General features: G+C 37.5%; 1 protein-coding gene across 3 annotated transcripts in view; it reads right to left on the bottom strand.

Moving 5' to 3' along the window:
• PIKFYVE (phosphoinositide kinase, FYVE-type zinc finger containing) overlaps positions 1 to 25,636 on the bottom strand; it is a 99,039-nt gene that overhangs the window by 24,152 nt on the left and 49,251 nt on the right. For 2 of the 3 annotated variants that reach the window (XM_081315177.1, XM_081315179.1), the window contains 18 exons: positions 25,145 to 25,274; positions 23,192 to 23,372; positions 22,604 to 22,678; positions 21,349 to 21,456; positions 19,941 to 20,081; positions 18,369 to 18,495; positions 16,024 to 17,186; positions 13,834 to 13,934; positions 12,450 to 12,521; positions 9,289 to 9,460; positions 7,958 to 8,136; positions 7,612 to 7,725; positions 6,887 to 6,995; positions 6,216 to 6,370; positions 5,729 to 5,819; positions 3,415 to 3,475; positions 2,939 to 3,094; positions 1,390 to 1,510 (listed from right to left, as the gene is read on the bottom strand). In XM_081315177.1, coding sequence (XP_081171303.1) covers positions 1,390 to 1,510; positions 2,939 to 3,094; positions 3,415 to 3,475; positions 5,729 to 5,819; positions 6,216 to 6,370; positions 6,887 to 6,995; positions 7,612 to 7,725; positions 7,958 to 8,136; positions 9,289 to 9,460; positions 12,450 to 12,521; positions 13,834 to 13,934; positions 16,024 to 17,186; positions 18,369 to 18,495; positions 19,941 to 20,081; positions 21,349 to 21,456; positions 22,604 to 22,678; positions 23,192 to 23,372; positions 25,145 to 25,274 — 3,256 coding nt within the window. The remainder of the gene's footprint in view (positions 1 to 1,389; positions 1,511 to 2,938; positions 3,095 to 3,414; positions 3,476 to 5,728; positions 5,820 to 6,215; positions 6,371 to 6,886; positions 6,996 to 7,611; positions 7,726 to 7,957; positions 8,137 to 9,288; positions 9,461 to 12,449; positions 12,522 to 13,833; positions 13,935 to 16,023; positions 17,187 to 18,368; positions 18,496 to 19,940; positions 20,082 to 21,348; positions 21,457 to 22,603; positions 22,679 to 23,191; positions 23,373 to 25,144; positions 25,275 to 25,636) is intronic. The other variant, XM_081315178.1, reaches the window with a different exon arrangement.

Below are 25,636 nucleotides of genomic sequence, written 5' to 3'. Positions count from 1 at the left end.
AGGGGGAGAGAAAACATGGGGTACAAAGGAAAAAAGAAAAAAAGCACTGACTCCTTACTCTTTTTAGCACAGTAGAAAAACATTACAGCCTCAACTTTATACTTTCACACATTAATAAATACTAGTAATTTCCATAACAACAAATCTATCTAATCAGCAAAACCAAAGTCAAAATTTCATTTTTTTTATCACAAGCACAAAATCCAGAAGAGATTACCAAATATATATATATATATATATATATATATATATATATATATATATATATATATATATATATATATATATATATATATATATATATAGGGACGCGGTGGCTCAGTGGGTTAGGACGCTGAGCTTGTCGATCAGAAGGTCGGCAGTTTGGCGGGTCGAATCCCGAGTGCCGTGTAACAGAGTGAGCGCCTGTTACTCGTCCCAGCTTCTGCCCACCTAGCAGTTCGAAAGCACGTAAAAATGCAAGTAGAAAAATAGGGACCACTACGGTGGGAAGGTAACAGCGTTCCGTGCGCCTTTGGCGTCTAGTCATGCCGGCCACATGACCACGGAGACGTCCTCGGACAAACACTGGCTCTTCGGCTATGAAACGGAGATGAGCACCGGCCCCTAGAGTCGGAAACGACTAGCACGCACACCTTTACATATATATATATATATATATATATATATATATATATATATATATTTTCTCCTCTTTGAATAAAGCAATCAATTTAACCATTTCTGCTTTTTCTTCCTTGCTGTGGAAATAATATATATTTCTGTTCAATAGTCTTTATAGACTATCATCCTTTATATTAACAAAATTCACTGTAATCTTTCAGATTCTTTAACCTTAAAGGGAGAAAAATACTAAACTAAACTTTTCTTTAAAAACATTTCTAAGATCAAAAAGTTTAATACATTTTTTAAAACTTCCTCTTAACATACATAAAGTTCACTTTCAGTCAGACCAATAAAATTCCAGCTAACTCCAACTAACACATAAAATAACTTTTAATTTGGCTAGAACATTAGCTATAATATTTGGATAAAATTGTTCTGTCTTTTACTTCCCGATGCTAATGTTTCATTGAAAGGACCATTCCAAATTAGCATAACAATCCAAAGAAGAATATCACAAACAAAAATGCAAGTAGTACAGCCAGTTAACAAATCCCCAGCTCTTCTTCTTAAACTAATATTAAGGATCCGGTGGGGCTAGTAGATAATTAGCAAAAGACAAAGGTTAAAGCTATCTCATTCTATATTAACTATTACTCCACAGAAATATATTACACCTTTTCACCTGGCAACAGGCATTTCAACCAAGGAACAATATGAACAAAACAAACACAAAAAAACCCATTATACAGAAATCGTTTTCCTTCCAAGCTTGATTGTACTTACAAGGGGGATGGAATCGGATTGTAGCTATTTCCAGGTAACAGATTTGCTAGAATAGCCTTCATGGTAGATTTTTCTTTCACCTGACTATCCATAGAGCCTACCAAATGCCCATCAAACACATCTGGAATAAAAAAGGAAGATACAACTTTAAATATTGCTAGAGCTCCAAGATTTCTTTAAAATGCTCATTCCTGGGATATTACAGAGATAATTTGTTGTCTGAAACTGATGATTTCAATAATTTTTAAAATATACTGTTGCTTTTGGAAAATGGTTAACAACGTCGCTATGAACTTTTATCACACTTTTATCAATTATTATCTATAATAATAATAACAACATATGTTAAACTCTGAAACAAAAGGTTCATAAATCAGACCCTTTATAGTTCTGAGAAAAACAAGGCCAGACTTATAGAACATGGTCATTGCAAAAAGACAGTCTGTAAAATCTATCTCTTTTTCTGTATTCAGAACCCTACAATGGTTTACAAATTCTGTAATGGGCAACATAACTTGAACATAACAGTTGGGGAATTCTGTTCCATCTGGCCTAATCAGAAATTTCTAGTCCCAAATGAAAAGGTAATGAAAGCTAGTCTGGTGTAGTAGTTAGGATGCTGGGCTAGAAACCTGGAGGTCCAGAGTTCTCATTCTCCTTTAAGTCCAAAAGCTGGATGGATGAATTTAGGCCAGTCATTGTTTCTCAGCCCAACTCACATCACAGAACAGTGGCGGTAGTTGTAATAGGAAAAATAGGAGACAGGATCATTATGTACACTGCATTGCAATGTATAAAATAAAGATTTATTTTATTTTTATTTATTTTAATTCCATTTATATCCCGCCCTTCTCCGAAGACTCAGGGCGGCTTACAAGCTTAGCAGTAGCCTTCATTCTATGTATATGCCTGCTTATTAGGGCTTTCACACACACCCCAAGCGCCATTATTACAAAGTCAGCTTATTGCCCCCAACAATCTGGGTCCTCATTTTACCTACCTCGGAAGGATGGAAGGCTGAGTCAACCTTGAGCCTGGTGGGATGCGAACCTGCACTAATTGCTTTTATTTATCAAAATCACAGTGGCAAAAGTTCTGAAGAGCTCTTGATTTCTTCATAGTCTCTTCATTTTAATTATAAATTCAATATCGATAGATAATTCAAAAAGCAACCTTTTGCTGAAATAGTGCATGAACCTTGCTGTATTATCATTATAGCGTTCAGGGCTCATGTACTTCTGAAAGCAACCCTGTCATTAGAGTCTGTAGTTCTATGCTCTTTAGAGCAAATGAAGGGACCAAGACAAGAGAAACTTTCCCAAGGTTACCCAGTAAGTTCAGTAGAAAAATTAATGTGATCTTTTCTTTTTGGAGCCAAACCACTTCATATGTATTTTGAACAACATACACACATGAAATTTCTTATGTCATTCTAGCCAAATAGTTTTGAAGGTAGCAAGGATAATAAGATGTAAAGTAAACCAAATGTCCAAGGCAGCCTACAGTTGCACAGAAGCAGAAGTAAAGAGAGAAAGACACCCCCCCATACCTTCTGAGCTGCCACCTGCATCTGGATCAGAGAGAACATTGGCAAAGGTTGACCCTCCTGTCAACTGGTCAGATACAACCTCTGGAGGAGTAGGAAGCTGGAGTAGAGAAGAACTGGTAGAACTCTGGCTGGACAAAGTAGTCAAGAAACGATCTTCTGTGGAGGAAATATACAGACAACAGAGCATTCTTAGAATGCCTTTCAAGTAAGGTATGTGTGTTTTAAGCAACCACCAAAAAGGTTTTAGCACAGATTGAAAAATAGTAAACTGATAATAGGACAAGCATTCTTTAGCAATTATACTCTATGAAGAACCAGGCCAGAGTTTTTTTCCTAATTTTTCAAATATTTCAATGTAAATATTAATGTTAGACTTTCTTAAGCTGCGAGTTCTATATAGAAAATAGAAAAGCTGCAAACACACAAAGATCCAAGCTAAACATACAATGACAAGTCTTCTGAAATATGCAGCATACCTTTCTCACCATTCTGAAGTGCTGGAGAAACATTGCGAGGAGATGCATCCATTGAACTGATCTGTAGAACAAAGAGTTATTTCTTTCATATTGAGAATTTTTCTTTCAAATCAATACCATTGTCAATGCTGCTAACATTGGATGTTCCTGCTCTGACAACTGATGAAAATGCAGCCATTTTCTCTTCTGCTTTAACATGCTTTTTCCTGCTGTTAGAAATCAGGTGCAGCAGGGGGAGTTTGGGATGTAAGCTCAGCTAGCCATATTAATAAGCTGCTGTGGGAACCCAAGGACAAGCTGATAACGTTTTGGCGGGCTGAAGAGCTGAGGAGAAAGCCCACACTTTAAGCTTATTGGGGAATGTGATTTATGACAGTTTATTGGGGGTGGGAATTGTACTTTATTACTTTGTATCCAGGGGAAGGGAATTTAGTTTTTGGGTTCAACTATGTAGTGCTGATACTTTGTTTCCCGAATAAATGTTCTTTAAGGAACAATTTTGCCTCAAAGTTCTTTTGATGTGTTTCATCTATCGTAACCATGACAACCATTTTGCTAAAAAACAAACCAGTCCTTCTCAATGCACACAAACATGAAAACATATAATCTCCTGAAAGAGAGAAATGGGCAGGAAACACAAAGCTTTTCTACTTGGTGTTTCTCTAGAACAAATGAAGCACCCTTCATTTTAAGAAATATAATTGGATATTCATCTCCATTCAATGAAAAAGTACAACAGTTGTCAGAAAAACCATGGCACTGTAATACTGTGACCTATAATGAGATCTGTGATTCATCTAAGTCATTAATACATTGAGCCAACTTTTACTACCATTCTTTAAAAATATGTAGAGCTTCTACTTCCTTTAGCAGCAGTGACTTCATACATTTCCTACACTGGTTGATCAATTCTGCATATCAAACTGGCAATGTTTTGGCCCTTTATTTTTTACAGGATTGCTTCAAATCAATTACATTTTTGAACTGTTATGCATGCTTGTGCTTCAGATCATGCTGCAATATTTCACTTGATTCTAGTATTCTAGTATTTCAAAACAAACTTGCTTCAGCTATTCTATTGCAGACATATTTGAAGCTAGCATAGCTAACACATTGGATAACACGTGTCTGTTTAAACATCAACTTAGACTAACAATATCCTGTAGAATTTCCTAGTAGAATCTAGAATTCATTATTACCTCAATGAGCCAAACCTTTGATCTTGAGGTTACAAAGCAATCCCAAACCAAGAAATGCCACTTAGTGCTTAATAGTTTGCATTTTTTTTGTCAGAATGCAACATTTTACTTTTTCCAAATAAAATTTGCCAGAAAATTCCATTTTCATATCATCTGTCCACAGGATACCATTTCTATAGCATCTTGATGAACATGGATATCAGACAATGCAAGAATGGCCTACGAATCATTTTCCACTATTTTAGATGTTTTGCAATCTCCTGTAGTATACAATGCCTTGCCTTTGTGATGTTCTTGGAATCAATGAATCAGTGGTGTTTCATTTTCTTCATTTGAAAACTAATTGTGAACTGATGGAGGTCAAAGATTTTGGCAATAGTTTTGTAGTCCTTTTCAGACTCTTATGTCTGCAAAAATCTCTTTTGATCAGGACAAAATTCAACATATCTATGTTATAAAGAGCAAACCCTGACTGTGGAAACCATCTTTTTTTAATAGAGAAAGCCCTCTTAATAGAGAGAGCAGACATGATTTTCCTTTCACCAATTAGAATATTTTACTTATTGCCTTCATCACCCTAGGTTTCCACATGTTTTCTAATAAACATAGTGAGTTTTGACTCAGTATGTTAATGAAGACATGAACACCATATTGTTTTATATTATTTTAACAATTTATATTAATAGGACTTAGATGAAGCTCTGATCACACCATAGATCACAGTATTGTAGAATTACAAATAGTTCTAAAGGATTCTCAAACTTTTTCTTATTCTTGTAGTTTTCTGCAGCAGAAATCCAAATTCACACAGCCACTGCTGCAGTTTGGGAATTTGAAAAAGGCACTGCAGATGTTTCAAAAATTCCTCTTGCATGTAGAGGAGTTCAACAGAACCTAACTTTGTTCTAGATTTACTATGCCAATTTGTGCACTTAGAAACAGGTGCTTTCTGAACTAGTAGTACGGGAATGCACTACAAGAATGTATGCAAATGCCAATATTTAAATAAATAGTATTTTATTTGCAAAGAGAAAACAGTATTTCTACTGCTTACTTCTACTTACCGGTACAGCTGCAGTTTTAAATATATAATTACAGTGATCAAAATCCATTACCTTATTCTCATCACCTTGCCTTAATCTCCCCGGACTCGGTGGCACTGAGGGACGCTTTCTCCCTTTTTCTTGTTGGAAGAGATCTTGCAGCCTGTAGCACATTTCATATTATTATTCTGATATATCTAATGCCACAAAAATCATATTAGCAAGAACCCAGTTTTTTCTCAGATATGTAAACCATTTAGAGAACAAACCTTATGAAGCCAAACAAGCCTTTTATCTGGAGTTCATTCAGTCATATTTATTAGACTGTTAATTGAAAACCACACTGAACTGACAATATAGTCCTCCTTTTATTCTGTAGTCAATGCATCCTATTCAGAATGTGCCGAATGTCTGATAAATGCATACTTTATTACACTATCAGTATTTATTTTTAATAAAGAAATCCAATAATGACTCATAACCGACAATCTGTAAGAATAATAACCAGTAGAAAAAACAATCCTTAATTTTCCAATTGAGGAAGTACACCTTTTCTTACCTGTTATTCCATGCTTGCAACATCTCACAGAGACTTTGCTTTTTGGCTATTAAAGATTCAGAAATTGAATGCAGCTGCTGAGGAGTGTCAAGTGAAGAAGAAAGCATCCTTGCTTGGATTTTCTCTATCCAGTTTCTAAATTCCACTTCCTCCATCTATCAAAGAAAAAAAACTTTTCTCAGATGAAGGTTTTTTCCTATCTTTTTTCCTATCTTCCAGGCGGCTTCCAAACATCAATCAAATATTCATAATTTATTCCTTTAAAAGATACCTATTTCTGCAGAATCCTTAATAAGAATGAAAATCACCTTTTCAGCAACATGGTAACAATTAATGGCTTCTAGTTACATACCTCAGTTTCAACTCAGCTCTGTCCACACTACATTCCAATTACTGAAAACTGGATTGATGTTTGATTCAAAATAATTTTTACCTTGGGGGCATAGCTGCTTTCTTTAGCTTTGTGTGTCCTACACCAGCATTTCCCAACCTTAGCCATTTTAAGATGTGTGGACTTCAACTCCCAGAATACTCCAGCCAGCCATGCTGGCTGGGGTATTCTGGGAATTGAAGTCCACATATCTTAAAATGGCTAAGGTTGGAAAACGCTGTCCTACACCTTCTGTAATGAACAAGAATTTCAATTCCTATAAACATGTAGTGCATTATACCTCCTTTTGGGCAAAGAGATCTTCCATCTTCTCCTCCCTTGTTTTGCTAAATGTATCTGTTTTCAAAGAAGTGAGGCGCTCATCAACAGCAATATAAACCTGAGAAATCCTGCAACAACAATAGTCATACTGTGAATCCAAACTCGATCTATTCTCCTTAAAATTTTTATCTAATACACTGCAAGTTGCAGTTTTTCGAAGAAACTAACCTAATGCTGTATATTAGGCTGAGAAACACTTAACAAGTATAATTTCCATATTAGGTATTTGTTCAACTTATGTTCAGAGGAAACATATGCAGTATCTTAAATCATAAAATAAACAAGAATGCAAAAGATAAGGGCCCAAAAGATTATTACTTTGCTAAGACTGCATATCCCTTTCAACTGATTTGAATGTGTATGTTAATCAGTATCACTAGAAAATTCCAAATTGTAACTTGTTCAGATAAAAGGGAGTTAGTTCTTCAGTTTCTATCCAGAAGTACAGTACAAAGCATTAGAAAAACTCTAGAGAAAACACTGTGAATTTCAGGGGGGAAATACAATGTTATATTTTAGTTTTGACACTGTGAGGTGATCATCATGCTATATCCATTGTCTGCTGCATAGAGCAGCTAAGTGCACAATGCATTACATGTTATCCTTCAACATCGGGGCAATGAAGGAATTATAACACAAATTTCAAATGGGACACACTGGGCTGGGGTAGGGATGTAAACCTACTTCTGAGAAAAGTCTTTCAGATCTTGAAGCATGGTAATCTTCAGTGGTACTTGACGTTTGATATAGATCTTAGGATGAGGAACACATACCTCCAGTAACCGTATAGCAGAATAGCTAGGAAGAGTACAAAACACAACGTTGAGATGTAAGGCCTGCAAACATCATGCCATTGAACAGTAAATAGATTTTAATATTAGTGAAATACCACATTTAATTCAGCACCCTTTTAAAATGCTAAAAATATCTATATAGTTATTTAAAACCTGTAAAATATATGCAGTGATGATATTGGACAGAAGGTATCTAAAAAGATACATTTAAAAAAAATGTAATTGAGAGTTTTTACCTGAAAGATGCCACCATCTGATTATAGGAAAAATATTGGTGGTAGTCATGATGTATGGAGTGGCCACATGGTTCAGCATTGGCTCTTCGGGTATATTGGTAGCCATAAAAGCGGAGTTCAAGGTATTTGGCAAAGGACATAGACCACGAATCATTGGAAAGTGGAACCACAGGTGTTACCTAGAAGAGTTATTGTGATTTTATACCCAGGAAAGTCCTGACTTGCCCCCAGATCCACTGAAACCAATTTGATTTTGCATTTCAGTAATTCTTGAATTTGAGAAAGGCAAACAAGCATACAGTTTATCTTAAATTTATGCTGGCAGCAATCAAGAAAACATTAGGATGGGGATGTCATTATATAGAAGTAAGAAATGAAACAATTGACTTAGTCTGTCCTATAGAACCTTTTTAAAGGCAAATAGCTTAAGCCATGGCAAGCTTTCTCACCCACTTGGTAACTCAACAGTCTTCTGCTCATAACAATTACAACTGTTATTCCCCAGAGAGCTCCACTGCATAAGAGCAGCTTTTTCCAAAATGATGCCTTCCAGATAGGCTGGACTTCAAATGAGATTTGGAGCCCAAGCATGACTGGAGAAGACTGCATGGAGGATGCTGTTCTAGAGCATAAGGTTTGAGTTGAAAAATTCTTGGACTAAATCTCCTCATTATTTCACTGCTTATTCTGAGATGGGCTATTCTCCCTCCATCTTAGTCCTTCCCTGCCTGTCATCTGGAAATACTAATTAGAAAGACAAAAAAAATCTGGATAGTGCACATTGTACTGGAAACAGCAGAATAGAAGAAAAAGAACTGGAGAAAAATCACAAAATACAAAGACCTGCAATAAAAGTAGAAGGGTTGTGGCAAAGGAAAGCAAAGATAGTACCAATAATAATAGGTGCCTTAGGTACAATCCCAAAACATCTGGACCATCACTTGAATACCATCAGCATTGACAAACTTGCCATCAGTCAATTGCAAAAGACAGCTTTACTTGGAACACCTTTTTTACATGAAACTTTATGAAACGAAATGTCCTTCAACGTTACTCATAAAATGCTACAAAACAGGAGGGCTGGGGTTTTGTTTAATTTTAAAAGAGCACATTTTATAAATTATGAATAAACCCAGGTTTACAGTATTGTAATTATTTGTCCTGTGCAAATCTAGAAATACCCTTTAGAGAATTAATGCTCTAAAAGTGGCATTGTTGTGCATTCAAAATAGACTTTTCCTCTCTCCACTATCCTCTATTTGTGCCTCTTCTTGTAAATTTCAAGCATTTGAACTACCTGACTCTACAGAAAGACAGAGATCTCCTCTTACCTGCTTGCAAAGTCTACACCAGGAGTAAGTGAGAATTGTATGCTGATAACCAGGCACTGGAGAATCCAATTCCTTCAATATGATTTGTACACAGCCTTGTCCATGGACAAAGCGACGGATGTGATGTACCATTGGTGTTTCGCAGAACATATTTGGGCACTGATAGGAGGGCCTTCAAGCAATAAAGAATAATTGTGAGCAATTTAGTTCTTTGGGTCTGATGTTCTAGTGCAGACTTGTCAAACTCGCGATGTCACGTGACATTGCACAACGTATCGGGACAGTTTTGCCATTGCCAGCAATGGGGTGGGCGCAGCTTCCGGATGACGTGTCTGGTCCGTGGGCTGGCAATTTGACAGCCCTGTTCTAGTGGGTCTTAAACCATCACATCCTCCATTCACTCATCAGTTCATTCATCACCTGCTCACAAGCTCCATCACCATGACCTCCTGTTCATTTCTAGTCAGCTGGACAGCACAGAGCCCACTTACATCTCAGGGTCAATACATACGTAATTTTGCATTACAATGCTTTATACTGAGACTTTTGAAATGGGAAGGTTGGGAAGGCATACCAAAACGCTTTTCACTGAAAAACAAGAATTCCCATGCTTTTAAAGATGAAAAAAAGGAATGTTCCTTTAATGGGGGGGAGGGGAGTTCCTGCGTTTTCCAAATACTTATTTAGTAGTCCATGATCACAGAAAGTTTGAGAAATCCTGCTCTATTCTACTTTACTCCTTCTAAGGAGTGGCATGGAACATCCACGTCTTGCGTTATATTTCCTCATTTTCATTCTACAGGTAGTTATGGATATCTGAGGGAAGGAAGGAAGTGAAAGGCAAGGGAGAAAAAGAAAGATATGCCCAATTGAATGCAGAATTCCAGAGAATAGCTAGAAGAGATAAGAATGCCTTCTTAAATGAACAGTGCAAAGAAATAGAAGAAAACAATAGAATAGGGAGGACCAGAGATCTCTTCAAGAAAATTGGAGAGATGAAGGGAATGTTTCATGCAAAAATGGGCATGATAAAGGACCATTATGTCAGGGACCTAACGGAGGCAGAAGAGATTAAGAAGAGGTGGCAAAATTACACAGAAGAACTATATAAGAACGAGCTTAACGTCCCTGATAACCACGATGAGGTGGTCACTGACCTCGAGCCAGACATCCTAGAATGTGAAGTGAAGTGGGCCTTAGAAAAGCTGAGCAACAACAAAGCTAGTGGAGGTGACAGTATTCCAGCTGAGCTATTCAAAATCTTAAAAGACGATGCAGTAAAAGTGCTACACTCAATTTGCCAGCAAATCTGGACAACTCAACAGTGGCCACAGGATTGGAAAAGATCAGTTTACATTCCAATTCCAAAGAAAGGCAATGCCAAAGAATGTTCAAACTATTGCACCATTGCACTCATTTCACATGCTAGTAAAGCTATGCTTAAAATCCTACAAGCTAGACTCCAGCAGTATGTGGATTGAGAACTACCAAAAGTACAGGCAGGATTTCAAAGAGGCAGAGGAACTAGAGATCAAATTGCCAACATACGCTGGATCATGGAGAAAGCTAGGGAGTTCCAGAAAAACATCTATTTCTGCTTCATTGACTATGTTAAAGCCTTTGATTGTGTGAAATCACAACAAACTGTGGCAAATTCTTAAAGAGATTTGTCTCTTGAGAAACCTATATGCAGGTCAAGAAGCAACGGTGAGAACTGGACACGGAACCACTGATTGGTTCAAAATTGGGAAAGGAGTCCGGCAAAGCTGTATACTGTCGCCCTGCCTATTTAACTTATATGCAGAACACATCATGAGAAAGGAAGGGCTAGATGAATCAAAAGTTGGAATTAAGATTGCCGGAAGAAGTATCAACAACCTAAGATATGCAGATGATACCACTTTAATGGCAGAAAGTGAAGAAGAACTAAAGAGCCTCTTGTTGCGGGTGAAGAAGGAGAGTGCAAAAGTTGGGTTGAAACTAAACATTAAGAAAACCAAGATCATGACATCCGGCCCTCTCAATTCCTGGCATATAGATAGGGAAGAAATGGAGGTAGTGACAGATTTTATTTTCCTGGGCTCAAAGATCACTGCAGATGGGGACTGTAGCCAAGAAATTAAAAGACGCTTGCTCCTGGGGAGGAAAGCCATGGCAAATCTAGACAGCACACTAAAAAGCAGAGACATCACCCTGCCAACAAAAGCGCGTATAGTCAAGGCCATGGTTTTCCAAGTTGCAAAGTATGGCTGTGAAAGTTGGACCATAAGAAAGCCAAAGAATTGAGACATTTGAACTATGGTGCTGGAGAAGACTTCTGCGAGTCCCTTGGACTGCAAGGCAATCAAACCGGTCAGTCCTAGACGGTCAGTCCTGACTGCTCTTTAGAAGGCCAGATCCTGAGCCTAAAACTCAAATACTTTGGCCACCTAATGAGAAGGAAGGACTCACTGGAGAAGAGCCTAATGCTGGGAAAGATTGAGGGCAATAGAAGAAGGGGACGACAGAGAATGAGGTGGCTGGATGGAGTCACTGAAGCAGTAGGCGTGAGCTTAAATGGACTCCAGAAGATGGTAGAGGACAGGAAGGCCTGGAGGAACGTTGTCCATAGGGTCGCGATAGGTCGGACACGACTTCGCAACTAACAACAACAGTAATAGAAATAACCACTTCTGTTTTGTTCATCACTTCAGTGTTAATACGTATTAGCTATTTTTCTTTAACTGAAGTTAGGGGAGACACAGACTGTAGTATTTTAGATTTACACTTGCACAGGTGATTAACACACTATTGTGGTAGCATTTGTGACATTTTTATTATAGAGAGTCTATGTTTTCTTAGTATTTTATCTCATTATTTAATTTTATTTTTGTGTTGTATATTTTCACATTTTGCTGGTCTCTGACTGAATAAACATTATTTCTTTCTTTTCCTAGGAACATGATAAAATAGCCATATTTATCTTTCTAATACAAATCCAGATTGATGAAGCAAATTAAATAAAAAACACTGCCAGTAAATATCACTACTACATCAAAATGAACGGCATTACCGCATCTGAAATATACCATGACTAGGAACCTCATAAAAGAATGCTATGAAACAATCCCCTAAATATACTGACCCTATTTTCATGATAATTTAAAACCAAATATTCTTACCTAAAACAATATCTTTCTAGAAATACTCCTAAAGTGAGATCATTCTTCCCATAGAACTCCATTACTACCATCCTAAAAAAACAGAAACCAAGCAGTTTTAAAATAATTGGTGTTATTGGACATTTCCTGCATGCAAGAGGCCTTTATTGTCAAAGAAAAATATGGCTCTACAGAATTTAACTGATGTCTAATTCATTATAAACGTTACTCTCTTGGCCTTAGACAATTACTGCTCCTCTCTTGCTTCTTTGCAATGTAAACCCAATAAAACAAACAGAGTAAATCACAAGTCAAGAGTTGTGAGATTGAGCAAGATATAAATTCAGTCATTCAACCAATATGCTGCGGGCAAACGCAACTGCTGCATATTTTATGATTTGGAAGATAGAAGCAGCAAACTGCATTGCTACAATTGCATGTTATACTGGTCTGTCATTCATTCAACACAAACTGCCTAGGGGGTCCATAAGGATCCAAGCAGTTAGATAAATTGTATAAGTAAATAAAATAAATAGATAAAAGATTGCCAGATACTGCAAAGTGTGAGTGCAACAAAAAGCTAATATATATTTTAAGTAACACAGAAGTATGTCTCTATCCTAGAAAGAATTTAAACTTTTTGAATCCTATCTTTCCCAATTTTTAAATTGCCATTCTAGTTTTATTTTAATAAGATGCAGAGAATTTGCAGCACCAACCCGTGTTATATGGTCCTTTGGGGAAGTTTAAGTGCTTTATCAGACTTGGGGAAGGGGGCGGGGAGAGCAGCAAAACTTTGCTAATCTGATTTATTGCCACGTTGGTTGGAAAGTGTATTTGAGCTCACCCACCCAGCAATGGGAATGGACTTTCCTCCTGTCCTTGAGATGGGAGGGAAACATGTCAATATAAAAACCACGGCCCATTTGTTACTGCTGCAAATGTGGTACTTTCACAGAGAATAACATGGCTAACTGGCCAACCCTGACCAGGGATCTTCTGCTGGCACAGATGCACTTGAAGGGTAGCTACGGATGAGGAATTTTTGAAAAGGGTGCTCTCTTTTGCCTCTCAACTGAACTCTGCCCAGTATTTTGGGTTCCCCTGAAGTCCTGTTCATTGGACCACTGATGGACCATTCAATGGACAAAAAACTACGGAGGGAAAAAAGCAGAGGATGAGAAAACAGAAGGTGGGAGTCTCAAAGAGGCATCTCCCAAAGAATTATAAGAACCCTGTGTTGTGTGGCAGCAATAGTTGTAGTAGTAGTAGTAGCTGCATGTTTACACACCAGTAAATGGCAAGCCTCTAAGGAATATTCTCTATTTCCCCATCAAATAAAAGGGAAGTATTTAAGTAATACATTTAAGTACCATAATTAAAGTAAATAAAATTAATATCATACCATGGGCTAACGCAGGCACTTGGAGCATTGCCAGATTGGGCTGAAGAACTACTGAACAAAACACACAGTCTCTGATGGTTTGTACAGCTAAGGCAGTCCACCTGGGAAGACATGTACATGTAAAACAGTTATTATGTTATGTTAGCAGTGGATGGACTCAAGTGTAATGTTTATGAGTACACTGATGGAAGATCTAAAGAGTCAGAAGGTCTATCTATGTGGTTGTTCAGAATCAACACCAACCTGATGGCACATAAATCATAATCAATATTTACATGCATGCATACCCATCATGCCTTTCAAGGTAAGCATTAGTATGCCAGGCATACTGGTAGTAAAGAAGTAAGAAAAAGTTAAATAAATTAAAGGTGCTGTCAGGGCCCACTTCAAAACCTCATCCTAAGAAAGTAGAACTCGTGGAAGCAGTTTCTTCCAAAAGGAGCTTTTATTAGGAGAAGCTGATAGCAGGCATGCTAGACAGGATCTGAGGATTTCCCGCTCAGATCGATAGGTAAAAAGTATCCCCAAGCAAAACCCCACCGCATAGTTCATCCGGTCAGTTCAAACAGGCCAATCCCAAAGTGTTAAGTGCATTGTGGGGAAAAGTGAGATAGCATCAGGCGGTCTCCGGGCTGCAGTGATGTTTGGTCGTCTCTTCGCACCTTCCCTTGCAAACGCGGAGGTAAACCAGTTGCCGGAGGTACATTCCATTCTCCTCCCCCCTTTTACTAGCTGACAACAGGGGGAGAGAAAGTTCACAGAGGAAGTATGCAGAAACAGCAAAGTGTTACATTGTAGCGACAGAGGAAAGCAAGGCAATAACCCGCAAACACTCCCCCCTCCCCTCCGGGTGTAGGGCAGAACCCAGGAAGAGAAGAGAGTGAGATTTGGGTTTAGAAGGGAAAAAGGGGACCTTTAGAATATGGGTTCTGACAGGTGCGAGAGAAGAAAATGAAACATAGCTACACTACTTATTATACCTATAACTATAATGTAAAAATATTTTAATATAACTTTATGCACTTGTGCTAATCAAACTAAATATTTACAGGTGACAGAATTTGGAATAAGACTACATCAAATATGATAAACTTGTAAGATATCTGAACTACACAATTCCTTTCTTAAATGTATGTGAAATCTTTGCTTCATGTCTCCCTCCTTTACTTTTGTAGTAGTCACCCCCTTGCCTTGCACATTACACTTTCTTTTTCAATTTAAGCTCTTTCTTTGTCTAATATGAGGAACATAGGGATCCATCATTCAATATTTATTTTTAGGAACTGTAAAGGGACCAAGTCAAAAATGCTTTGCCATTTTTCAATTGAGCAAATTTTCAACATCTCTGAAGTACAGGCCAGTCTAGTATGGGATCACTATCATATACATAAAAATATACATACTATATTTTTGTCTTGAAAGCCTTTCCCATTCAGCCAAGTGCTTTTTGAGCATCTTTGTTCCTAGGTGCCTGATACTTTTTCAAGGAGCAAAAGGCATTCTGAGAATATTATCATTACAGGTAATCCTTGAGTTACAACCATTTGTTCAGCAGCCATTCAAAATTATGATGGTGCTGAACAAAGGGAATTTATTACCAGTCCACATAATTGCAGCCACCATGGTCATATGATTGCTACTTGTGACATTCTGTGTTGGCTTCTCATAAGAAAAGTCAACGGGGATGCCTGCAGAGAAGATCACAAATCACTCCTGTAGGACATCCCCCACCACTTTTTCCCCAAAGAGTCCTACCAGAACACAAGTTTCCAAGGATCTCATAGTTCATAGCACCCCTGCACACCTACATCTTCTATCAGCTCACCTGTGCTCTGTAGTGCCTGCCATGGAACCCAATAACCTACTTGCGGCACTTATGCACCTCACCACACTCCTAAGCAATGTGGTCATGTGATATTGTGCTTCACAACCACATTGCTTAGCAATGGAAGTTCTGGTCCCAACTGTTGTAACATGAGGATTACCTGTAGTGTTTCTCATAGCTTTTGCTATGATATACTCTAAACCTAACTCTTAGCAAACCAAGATTAAAATATTATGTAGAGGATTGGGCAAGAATAGAATTTAATTTCAAACATTCCTGAAAATAATACTGTGTTAGAAGACATTTAGAACAGTTTTTTCCATAGGTTTCCAGAATCCACCAAACTATTTAAAATATTCACTCACTTTTTGAGACCATAGAGATTCATTTTGAATGAACGTTTTTTCATCATCTTCACTCCTGACTTCTAATTTCACAGCAGATGTTTCTTTAGATTGAACAAATGGGTCTGCGCACTCTTTCTGCACAATCCTTCCTCCTCTGGCTCGGTAGTCAGCTACCATTCTGGCCAAGTTTGAGCTAATGTTCAGGGGTTCAGCAATTCTAGTGCTAACAAGTTCATGAGAAGGTAGAATCTGGATAGGCCTGGTTTGGATGTTTCCATTCATCCCTTGTAGTCCAGAGAGATCCCTTAACAATTGTTTCTTCCTTCTGATATCCAGTTCTTTGTACTCCTTGTTGAGCAGAGGAGAGAAAAAAACTTGCTCTGAGAAATATTCTCTAGTGGGACATCTCATGCCTCTCTCTGTTAACAGAAATGGCTCACGGAATGAGATTACTGGGGAAATACAGAGAATAACATCCTTCAGTTCTTGTTTAAATGCTAAAGAAAAAGTTTTGAGACGATCTTCAGAGGAAGTCACTTCCTCTGTGATATACAACCCAGTGTCATCTTGCAAAGGATCTCTAAACTCCCTGGCCTGACTTTTAGGTTCCTGGTAGTCATTAATTACCCCTAGAGTTTCCAATTGTTCTGTATCTAAAATTCCTAGTTGTTGTTCAGTCAAGTCAAGAGGTAAAAGTGCTTCAGTAATTATTTTTGGCCTGTATAATGAATCCACCAGAGGATACCCTTGCTGCTTCTGGAGAGCAGCTTCTTGCAAATCACCATTGATCTGGTCATCCTCTTCTGTCAAATTCTGTTGTTCAAGGGAACCTATCTCATCTAGAGTCACAGATTCAGATATAACAGGCAACCTATCTGAGACTACATCAGCCTCTTTTCCTACTGTGTCAAATTCTCTGTTCAGCAGATCTTGCTGCCCATCTTCTTCCCCCTGTTCTTCCATCAGACTCTGGAAGGAACCATTTTTATTCAACTGAGGAGGCATGGCAAACTCGTCCATAAGGAAGGAGATCTCCAACTGGGAATGATAGGCCACACAGATCATAAAAATAAGGATCTCCTTCACTCGAGCCAATTCGTACTCTCCTGCACCACACAGCTTGACAGTGCAGCCCAGGTGTTGAGGGCAACCTTCAAAAAACATCAGAGTTTTTGTTTGCTCTGAAAGAGAAGAAAATGATTCTTATTACAAAATGATGCTTATTCTCTCTACATATAGGGTGGTGCTTTGGCCAATTTGTTTATGTTAGTCAAAGTTATTAATGATTCAAAATGTATTCAAAACACAGTCAAATCAGAAATTCAATTAATTTCCATTATATCTTTCAACCCATCAAGTTCTAGAGTTTTACTTATAGATTGATCAAACACTTAAAAAACTGTAAAAATATCATGAAACGTAAGTACACACACAAATACGCACCAAGTAAAAGAGAATAGAAATCTTTATATAACGTCATTTGTTCTACCTTGAATGTTTTGTAAAATAATCTTTGGTTAACTTTCCATAAAACTGCAAGGATAATATAGCAGAATATGCAGCTACTGAAAAGGGCCTCCTGGGTTTTAGCATTTTCTGCTTAGTTTGCATATTTCATAAGATGCACGGTATTATTTTTTACTTCCACAAACTTACACCTTTGACAAAATGAGCTTTTGATCCATGAAATATTTTGTCATATTCTAATGTTAGCCTTCATTATTTTGTTTTTACTGCAGTAGATGAGTAAGTATGTCTTCTTTAGACATTTCATATTTATTACAGCCTGTGCTCCAAGTTTGTACTAAACATGCTTTAGAGAGTGAATGCATATTTACAGTATGTCAAACAAATGTAAGTCCTGATGGAGAAGAAAATGAGATACATAAAAAGAAAATTCCAGAAGAGTAAATATAATTTCAACAAAACCAGCTAATGAAATTTATGATTAGAAAGCTAAACCAGAAGACCCAATTCATATCTTACTACAAATAGGGCTTGGTAAATAGAAGAGGCACACAATGCTCTCAGCCTTAAGTCTGCTACTTGCAAATAAGAATTTTGTACTAACTTTAGGATGGCCATAAGAAAAGCACTACATGAATTCCTAGCTTTTGTTCATGTTGTCAATCAATCATTTAAAATTTAATTTATCTTCACATTAGTCTAAACCACAGGTGTCAAACTCACCGCGTCACATGATGTGACATATCGTGACTTTTTTCGCATTGCCGGAGCTGGGGTGGGCGCAGCCTCAGCATGATGCAACCGGCCCATGGGCCAGCAGTTTGATACCCCTGGTCTAGACAGACAGACAGACAGACGGACATAAGAGGATAACAGAACTTCTTGGCTTTACTCACCATTAGGTAACTGGAACACCTGAATATAAAATTTATGGCAGGTCCCAAGGTGTGGTTTGGTTAACAACTGATCCATTGACATCAATACATCTCCCTGGGTCATCCGACTTACTCGATCCAGAACACGCTGCAAAACATTAATAAGATAAAAACTGCTCTTGGCTTCTTATGTCTTTCCTTCTTCATCAGATTTATATCCCACATTTCCTCTCAAGAACATAAAGTAGTTTACATGCCAAGCACCCAAATATTGATCATATGACCATGGGGGCATTGCAACAGCCATAACTTTGAGCATAGATTGTAATTCTCTTCATTCAGAGCCATATTAATTTTAAACAGTTGCTGAATGAACACTCATAAGTTGAACACTACCTGTATTATTTTCTGATTCCATTTCAAAAGGCTCCTTCAGTATTTTTATTGGCATAGCCATTTTACAGGCCTGTATAAATGTCCTCTGCCTAAAGTCTTTAGCTATTGCTGAATTGCAAAATACTGCTGGGTCATAACTGTGGATTAGACCATCAGCTCTAATCACAGAAGTACTCATAAGACTAAAAAAGACTAGAAATGATCCAATCCAAATGAAATATAATGAAGAACCCAATCCAGAAGAATATAAAATTAAGCTTAGAAAGATATTCAAAGACCCAGTGGACAGAGAACATGAAAAATTATGGGAAAAGGTTAAATTGTTGTAAAAGAGGAAACTGGAAAGTACAAAAAAAGCAAAGGAAGAAACACATCAGCTATCAAACAAGGCCACAGAAATAACTAAAGTAAACAAGGCAAAAAAAGATAGACTCTAGAGAAACTAGAGAATGTAATGAAAACTTCCAACTAAAGGTGAAAAGAGATAAAGAGGTGTATTTGAATTCAGATTGTAGACAAGTAGAAAAAAAACAAAATGACAAAAACAAGAGATCTACGGTATTTAAGAAAATGAGGGAAATCACAAGAATAGGATTCTTGTGAGATGGGGGGGCTATATAAATTTGATAAACAAACACATAAAACATTCAGCCTTGTGTCAATGTCATAAAGAACAAAGCATAAAACAAATCCTGGCAGAATGGCAAGAAAATAGACCTGGAAAAGGAACAATACTTTACAGGATACTTTAGGACAGAGGTCCCCAACCTTTTGGGCACCAGGGACCGGTTCCGTGGAGAGGCTTTTTCGCGGCCTGGAGGGGGCGTGGTTTTGTGTGCTGCCTGCATCCTGCAGATGGGGCTTGTTTGCACAGACCATTTTCTGGTATGCCACGGACCGGTGCCGATCCAAGAACCAGGGGTTGGAGATCCCTGCTTTACGGGGTTTAATGTAGACTTCTTGGTTCAATCCCTTTCTAGAACCTTTAAACGTTTTTATACAAATTTTGTTTTTCCCAATAAATGAAAGCACTGCAACTCTTTTTATCAAAAATATACAAAAATTTATTTACATGCTGCATTTACACAAAAAGAATGATGTATCTATACATTTCATTACATTTTACTATATTTAAGATGTATGTGGAAGCACTCTGAAGTATGCAATCATAATATAATTTAGAATGTTAGTACTTACAGGCTTAACATTAATGACCAAAGTAATTCCATGTTCCAGAAGCATGTCCTGAGCAATACGGGACACTGTTTTTTCAACCAAGACTAAAGTAGGTCTGACATCCACTATTCGTTGAACATAGTTTTTCAAAAACTCCCTTTCCTAAAATGATAAAAAAAGGCCTTGCAGTCATACACTGAGCATTACACAATCAAGAAGGGTTACTAGAGGATTTCTGGAGTTCTTCTAGATTCAACTTGAAAAACCTGAGAGTTTCTTTTCTTTTTATGGGATCTTCCCAAGGGATGGGAGCAATGAGGAAAGTAAATGACATCTTAATTTACATATCATCTAAATTGTGAATACAACAGATTATATAATTGGATCATAAACTGGAAAAAAAATCAGATACGTTTCTAAAATTTCAGTTCACTCATTAAGAACGTTTTTACTTCCAAAATGCTAGGACTCATTCTTTTTAAGATTGAGAAGAAATGCTTCAAAATTGTTTCATTTTTGGTTAAATTATTGAAAATATATTTACAAATTCTCACACGTGTAATGTCTCATGTCAAAATTATGGGACATATATTCTTCATTTCTTTTTCCTATCCTTTTTGGAACTGACCAACTAGTATAATATATCTGCCCCTATATAAATAGATTCACAAAGACTAGCTTTACGTAGACGTTAAAATCGTGTCTGTGTGTTTGTGTGTGTGTGCGTGCGCATGTGCACACACAGTTGATATGTTAACTGTTTTAATTCTTGTCCCATTCAAAACTTAACAAATCCGACTCTAGGATACAGTGCTCATTTCCATTTCTTGGCCAAAGAAGCCAGTGTTGTCCAAAGATATTTTCTGTGGTCATGTGTCCAGCATGGCTATACACCAAAGGCACATGGAACACTATTATTTTCCCACTGAAGTGGTACCTATTAATCTACTCGCATATCCATGCTTTTAAACTGTTAGGTAGGCAGGAACTGGAATACTATCTTCCTGAACATTAGAAGTGTTAAAATCAATATCATTTATTGAACATTTTCTAAGTACATGTGAAACATAAAATGCACAGTACTGGGTATTTCATATCAAATCTGCTATGAAGAAAGATGGTGACAGATGCATTTATTTCCTGTAAATTTTTACTGTAAAATTCCCAAATATAAATGTGCTATAAAAATATTACTGTGTATTTATAATTGTATAATAAATATTAAATATAATATTACTCTTTGCAACTAAAAAGTCTCTAAAAGAGAAACCTTTAGCAATTAGCCTGAGAATAGCTAGCCAAGCACAAAGAAAATGTTACTAAAATCAGTCTCAAAAATCCATAAACAATGCAGGATAAACTAATTCATTAGGCTTTGATTTAATGTTAATTTGAATAAATAAGACAAGGAAAATAAAACTATTCTCACTTGGAGGACGATGGGATCTATGCATGTAAACTTTGTTTCTTCTCGGTAGAGATATTCAATGGAACACTTCAGCAGAAGGATTTTGGGGTTTTTAATATAGGAATTCATCTGGAATGAGATAAAAATTATGAAATGCATTCCTCTGCAAGTTTGTATTACAGTGTAGATAAAACAAGTTTGTAGCTCAGTGTCACACAGGTAAAGTTTAAAAATTCTGAAATAGAAAATAGAAAAATGTGGGATAGACAGCAACACCATTAGATGGCTGAGCAAACAATCTCTACATGTAGTCTTTAATGCAAACTAAATCTACATAGAAGGAAGCATACAGTGAGGTACTCCAAGACTTTCTCTTAAGCCCAGTACTCAACATTTTCATAAATGATTTAGATGGAGGGATAGAAGGGGAACTCATCAAATTTGCAGATCACACCAAGCGGGGAGGAATAGCCAATACTTTAGAAGATAGGCTCAAGATCCAGAAGGATCTTGACAGACTTGAACTCTGGGCACTATTCAACAAAATGAAATTCAGTGGTGAGAAAAATAAGGTGTTACACTTAGGCAAGAAAAACTAAATGTACAGGTATAGAATAGGTGGTGTCTGGCTCAATACCAGTAACTGTGATAGGGATCTAGGTGTCCTAGTGGACCATCTCTTAACTTTGAACCAGCAGTGTGCTGCAGCTGCCAAAAAAGCCAATGCAGTTCTAGGCTGCATCTACAGAAAAATAGTATTAAGGTCATATGAAATGTTAGTAACCCTAAAAGAACTGCATCCAGTACTGAGCAGCATTAAATCTTCCAGGTAGTCACAAAGCAGCGATCTATCTTACTGTGATTAGAGTTCATGACTTCACCAAAGGAAAGCACAGGATACTCGTAACTTATTAAAAGGAAAATTGATGCTTATCAAAAATACATCAAAAAGCATCTGCGTGATTCTACAGACTCATGGATAAATGTTCTATAGAAAAAAAATGGGTGTCATATCAAATGCTACATTCCATTATCCCAATTGCCAAGCACAGAGATGATGGCCTCATTGTCTAGAGTTGCCTTTGCTGCTTCAGGCTCTAGGTGACATTTCATCATATCCAAAAATTCAATGGAAAAGGGTGGACAAATATTTTTTTACAGAACTATGGTGAAGTGTAATAACATCAAAAGAGCAAAATATGCTGTGTCATTAAGAACATTCATAATGTCACTGTTCTATTTTTTCCCCATTTACATAAAAATGGTTCCACCATACCTTTTTATGTGCTATGTTTTTGGTGCATACAAAGCCATTCACCACTACTGAATCAAATTTTTTTCCACCTGGAATCTGCAAAATTACAATAAAACATTATGTTATATTTGTATTTTCTACTTTCCAACTTAAATTAGAAATCAAACTAGTTCTGGTTCTCTTATCTATACCGGCTGGTGAAATGGGAGTTCTGGGTGGCAGAACAATTGTGTGGATAGTTGGGAGAAGAGAGGAAGAAAATTTAATTTTACAATAAAGTTAAATACATAAAATGACACATTAAAGATTATGTCAGAGTAAAATACAGATTTAAGGTAGGATGAATATGATCCACTTCTCAAATATAATTAATTAACTAGCCAGTCTGGTGCTTTACCCTATCCTGTTTTACATGGCTAGACAGTGAAAAACAGAAAGACAGGTGAATCCCTGGTACTAGGAGTACAGCTAGATCAATGTGTCACCAATCGGGCAGCAACAGTAATATTAAGAAAGGCCATCGTTTGAAAGTGCCCCCCTCCCCTGAGTTAAGCCTTAAGAGTCACTTCTTTTCTCCTTTCTCAGTTCTAAACCTACAGAGAGACTCACCTTTTTGATATGGACAAACTGGCGAACGTCCATGTCATCGTCTCTGTTCTTGACATCAGGTCGAACGGTCTGAACCACCTGGCAGACCACTGGCACAATGATATCACGCCAGGAGAGGGACAACGCTTCGTTGTATAGCAGCTGTTGAAGCAGAGCCATCATGTGGTTATGATTAGCAGAGCTGCAGGTAAACAGGATAAAGGTTCAAGAGAGAGGAGAGCTACAGTCATTACGGATATTGGGGAAGATTCTTTGCAAATTATGTCCTTTTTGTCCAGTGGTGAACTTCAGATGTCAATTGCAAATGCTCAAAATTCGCAAAAACTTTGGACAGAAGAAATAATTTGTAAGTGTGTAGCATCAGGATAAATATTTCTAAATGTGAAAATAAGTCCTCAAGAATCTGTGTAAAATATGTGACTTGGTTAGACATTAACATCTGGTATACAGGCTGTTTATCTGAAATCCTCCTTGTATTTCTGGCTAAGAGTTTAAAAAAATGTTTTTAAAAAGGAAATATAAGTTCTTCGTGAGACTTTTATTGTAGGTAGGTAATAAAGAGGTTTATCTCCATAGACCTCTTTCAGTAGCCCAGCAGTAATAATCCACAAGCTCTCTGCCTTACACTGATGTCAAAGTCCAGATGATATGTTTAGTACAGGTAGTCCTCAAGATACAACCCTAATGAAGCATCTCACTTAATAACCCCAACATTCTACATTCCCCAATGAATTGTTAAGTGAATGTGTGGGTTGTTATGCACAGCATGGGGTACCTCAGCGGTGGGGAGGCCTTTGGAACCCTAGTACAGGTCCAGCCCACTTTGGGAGGTCCTCCCAAGACCTTTCCCATCCCACCTGTGCTCTGCTTCCTGCCTCTGGGATCTCTACAGGTCTTTTTCCAATCTTACTAGGTTCCCCAGGCTTTAGGCCTGATTCCCATCCCATTAGGCCATACATCCTCCTCCTCACTTTTGAAGAGCTCTGAAGCCTTCCAGAGTGCTAGAATAGATCGCTTCATCACAAGGCTGCATGGTACAATTCCAGAAGTAGGCGCTATTTTGTCCCACCCACAAAATGGCAGCTATGTGGCCTGGGGAAAAAAGTGTTCCATTTTGTTGCCTTAATGAGCTTCTGAATACTTCATTTTGCTTTAATGCGGTTTGCACAGTACTGCAGAAAACCTCTGCAGTGCTGTGCAAACTGCATTAAAGCAAAATGGATTGCTTTATTGCCAGCTGCATGGCACAATTCCAGAAGCGGCAGCAATACAGAGATACGTGATGATTCAGAAACATGTGGCCTGTCTTCCTTCCGCAAGATGAAGTCAGGAAATCTTCAAAAGATAAATGCGATGGGTGATAGACATATGGGAAACAGGCCCAAGTGCTGTGGCATTCTGGCAGGGTGGGACCAGAGAGAGGAGTGTGTGTGGGGGGGGGTTCTGCAGTGTACCTGCGGTTGATGATAAGGGTGAATGGCTGCAGTGCCACATAACTTTGAAATGGGGTTGTATGTAGGTTTTGGTGGTCTGTTGTAACTTTGAACACCCATAAAATGACCATCCTATCTTAAGGACTATCTGTACTACCCTTTTTGGAGAACCTAAATTCAGAGTCAGGGGAAAAAGTCAACTAAAGTCCATACATTTTCTTGTTCTTAGCAAAACAATCCATTTCATTATTTACCACTTTTCTCTTCCTGCAAGATCTTAATGAGAAACATTTGTACAAACTTGTTTTTTCAAATATGTGAAACAAAATTTAGAAAATATGTTTAGTATTAAACTCTTTTCAACCCTTATAGACTACAGAAATTAAGAACAGATTTCCTGTTTTCTACTTCTCACACAATATATAATAAATGTCTGTAAATTGGTGCCACAAGGGAGCCGTGGTCACTATGCTCAAAGTTAAACTATTCTCCAGGTTTCATTCTTATTCACTCAACTTACAGCAACCTCTCCATGGCCTGTTTTTCCCCATTTTCCTCCCTCAGCAGATCCAGATTGCTGTGATGCCAGCCTAGGGGTGTGAAGAAAAGCTCTTTGGATTTTTCTTCAACCCTCCGGTTAAAAAGTGACTCTAAAAAACAAACAAAAATGGAGATAGAATTGCATATTTGCATATTAATTTGTGCACCAAATACTGATAATCAATTCATTTTGTATCATTTTGCACAGATCTATGTCCTGCAGCCATAGCAAAGTTGCAGGGAAGCATTATTGGAAAATTTGCTGTATCCTGCAGTCAGACAAGGACTAAGGAAGACTTCTCCCACAAGTTCTAGATATGGGGAAAGATTGCACTGAATGGAAAGTTACTGTGACCCATCTGATGATATGATTGGCACTTGGTTCCATTATTATTATATTTTATTATTTTTTTACTATATTTTATTATATTTTGCGATAATCCATCTTTTTTAAAATCATGAGGCATTAATA

This window comes from Vipera berus (genome assembly GCF_964194415.1).
Source record: "Vipera berus genome assembly, chromosome: 1".
NCBI lineage: Eukaryota > Metazoa > Chordata > Lepidosauria > Squamata > Viperidae > Vipera > Vipera berus.
Note: the sequence above shows the minus strand (reverse complement) of the source record. Positions and strands in the feature narration are given on the sequence as shown.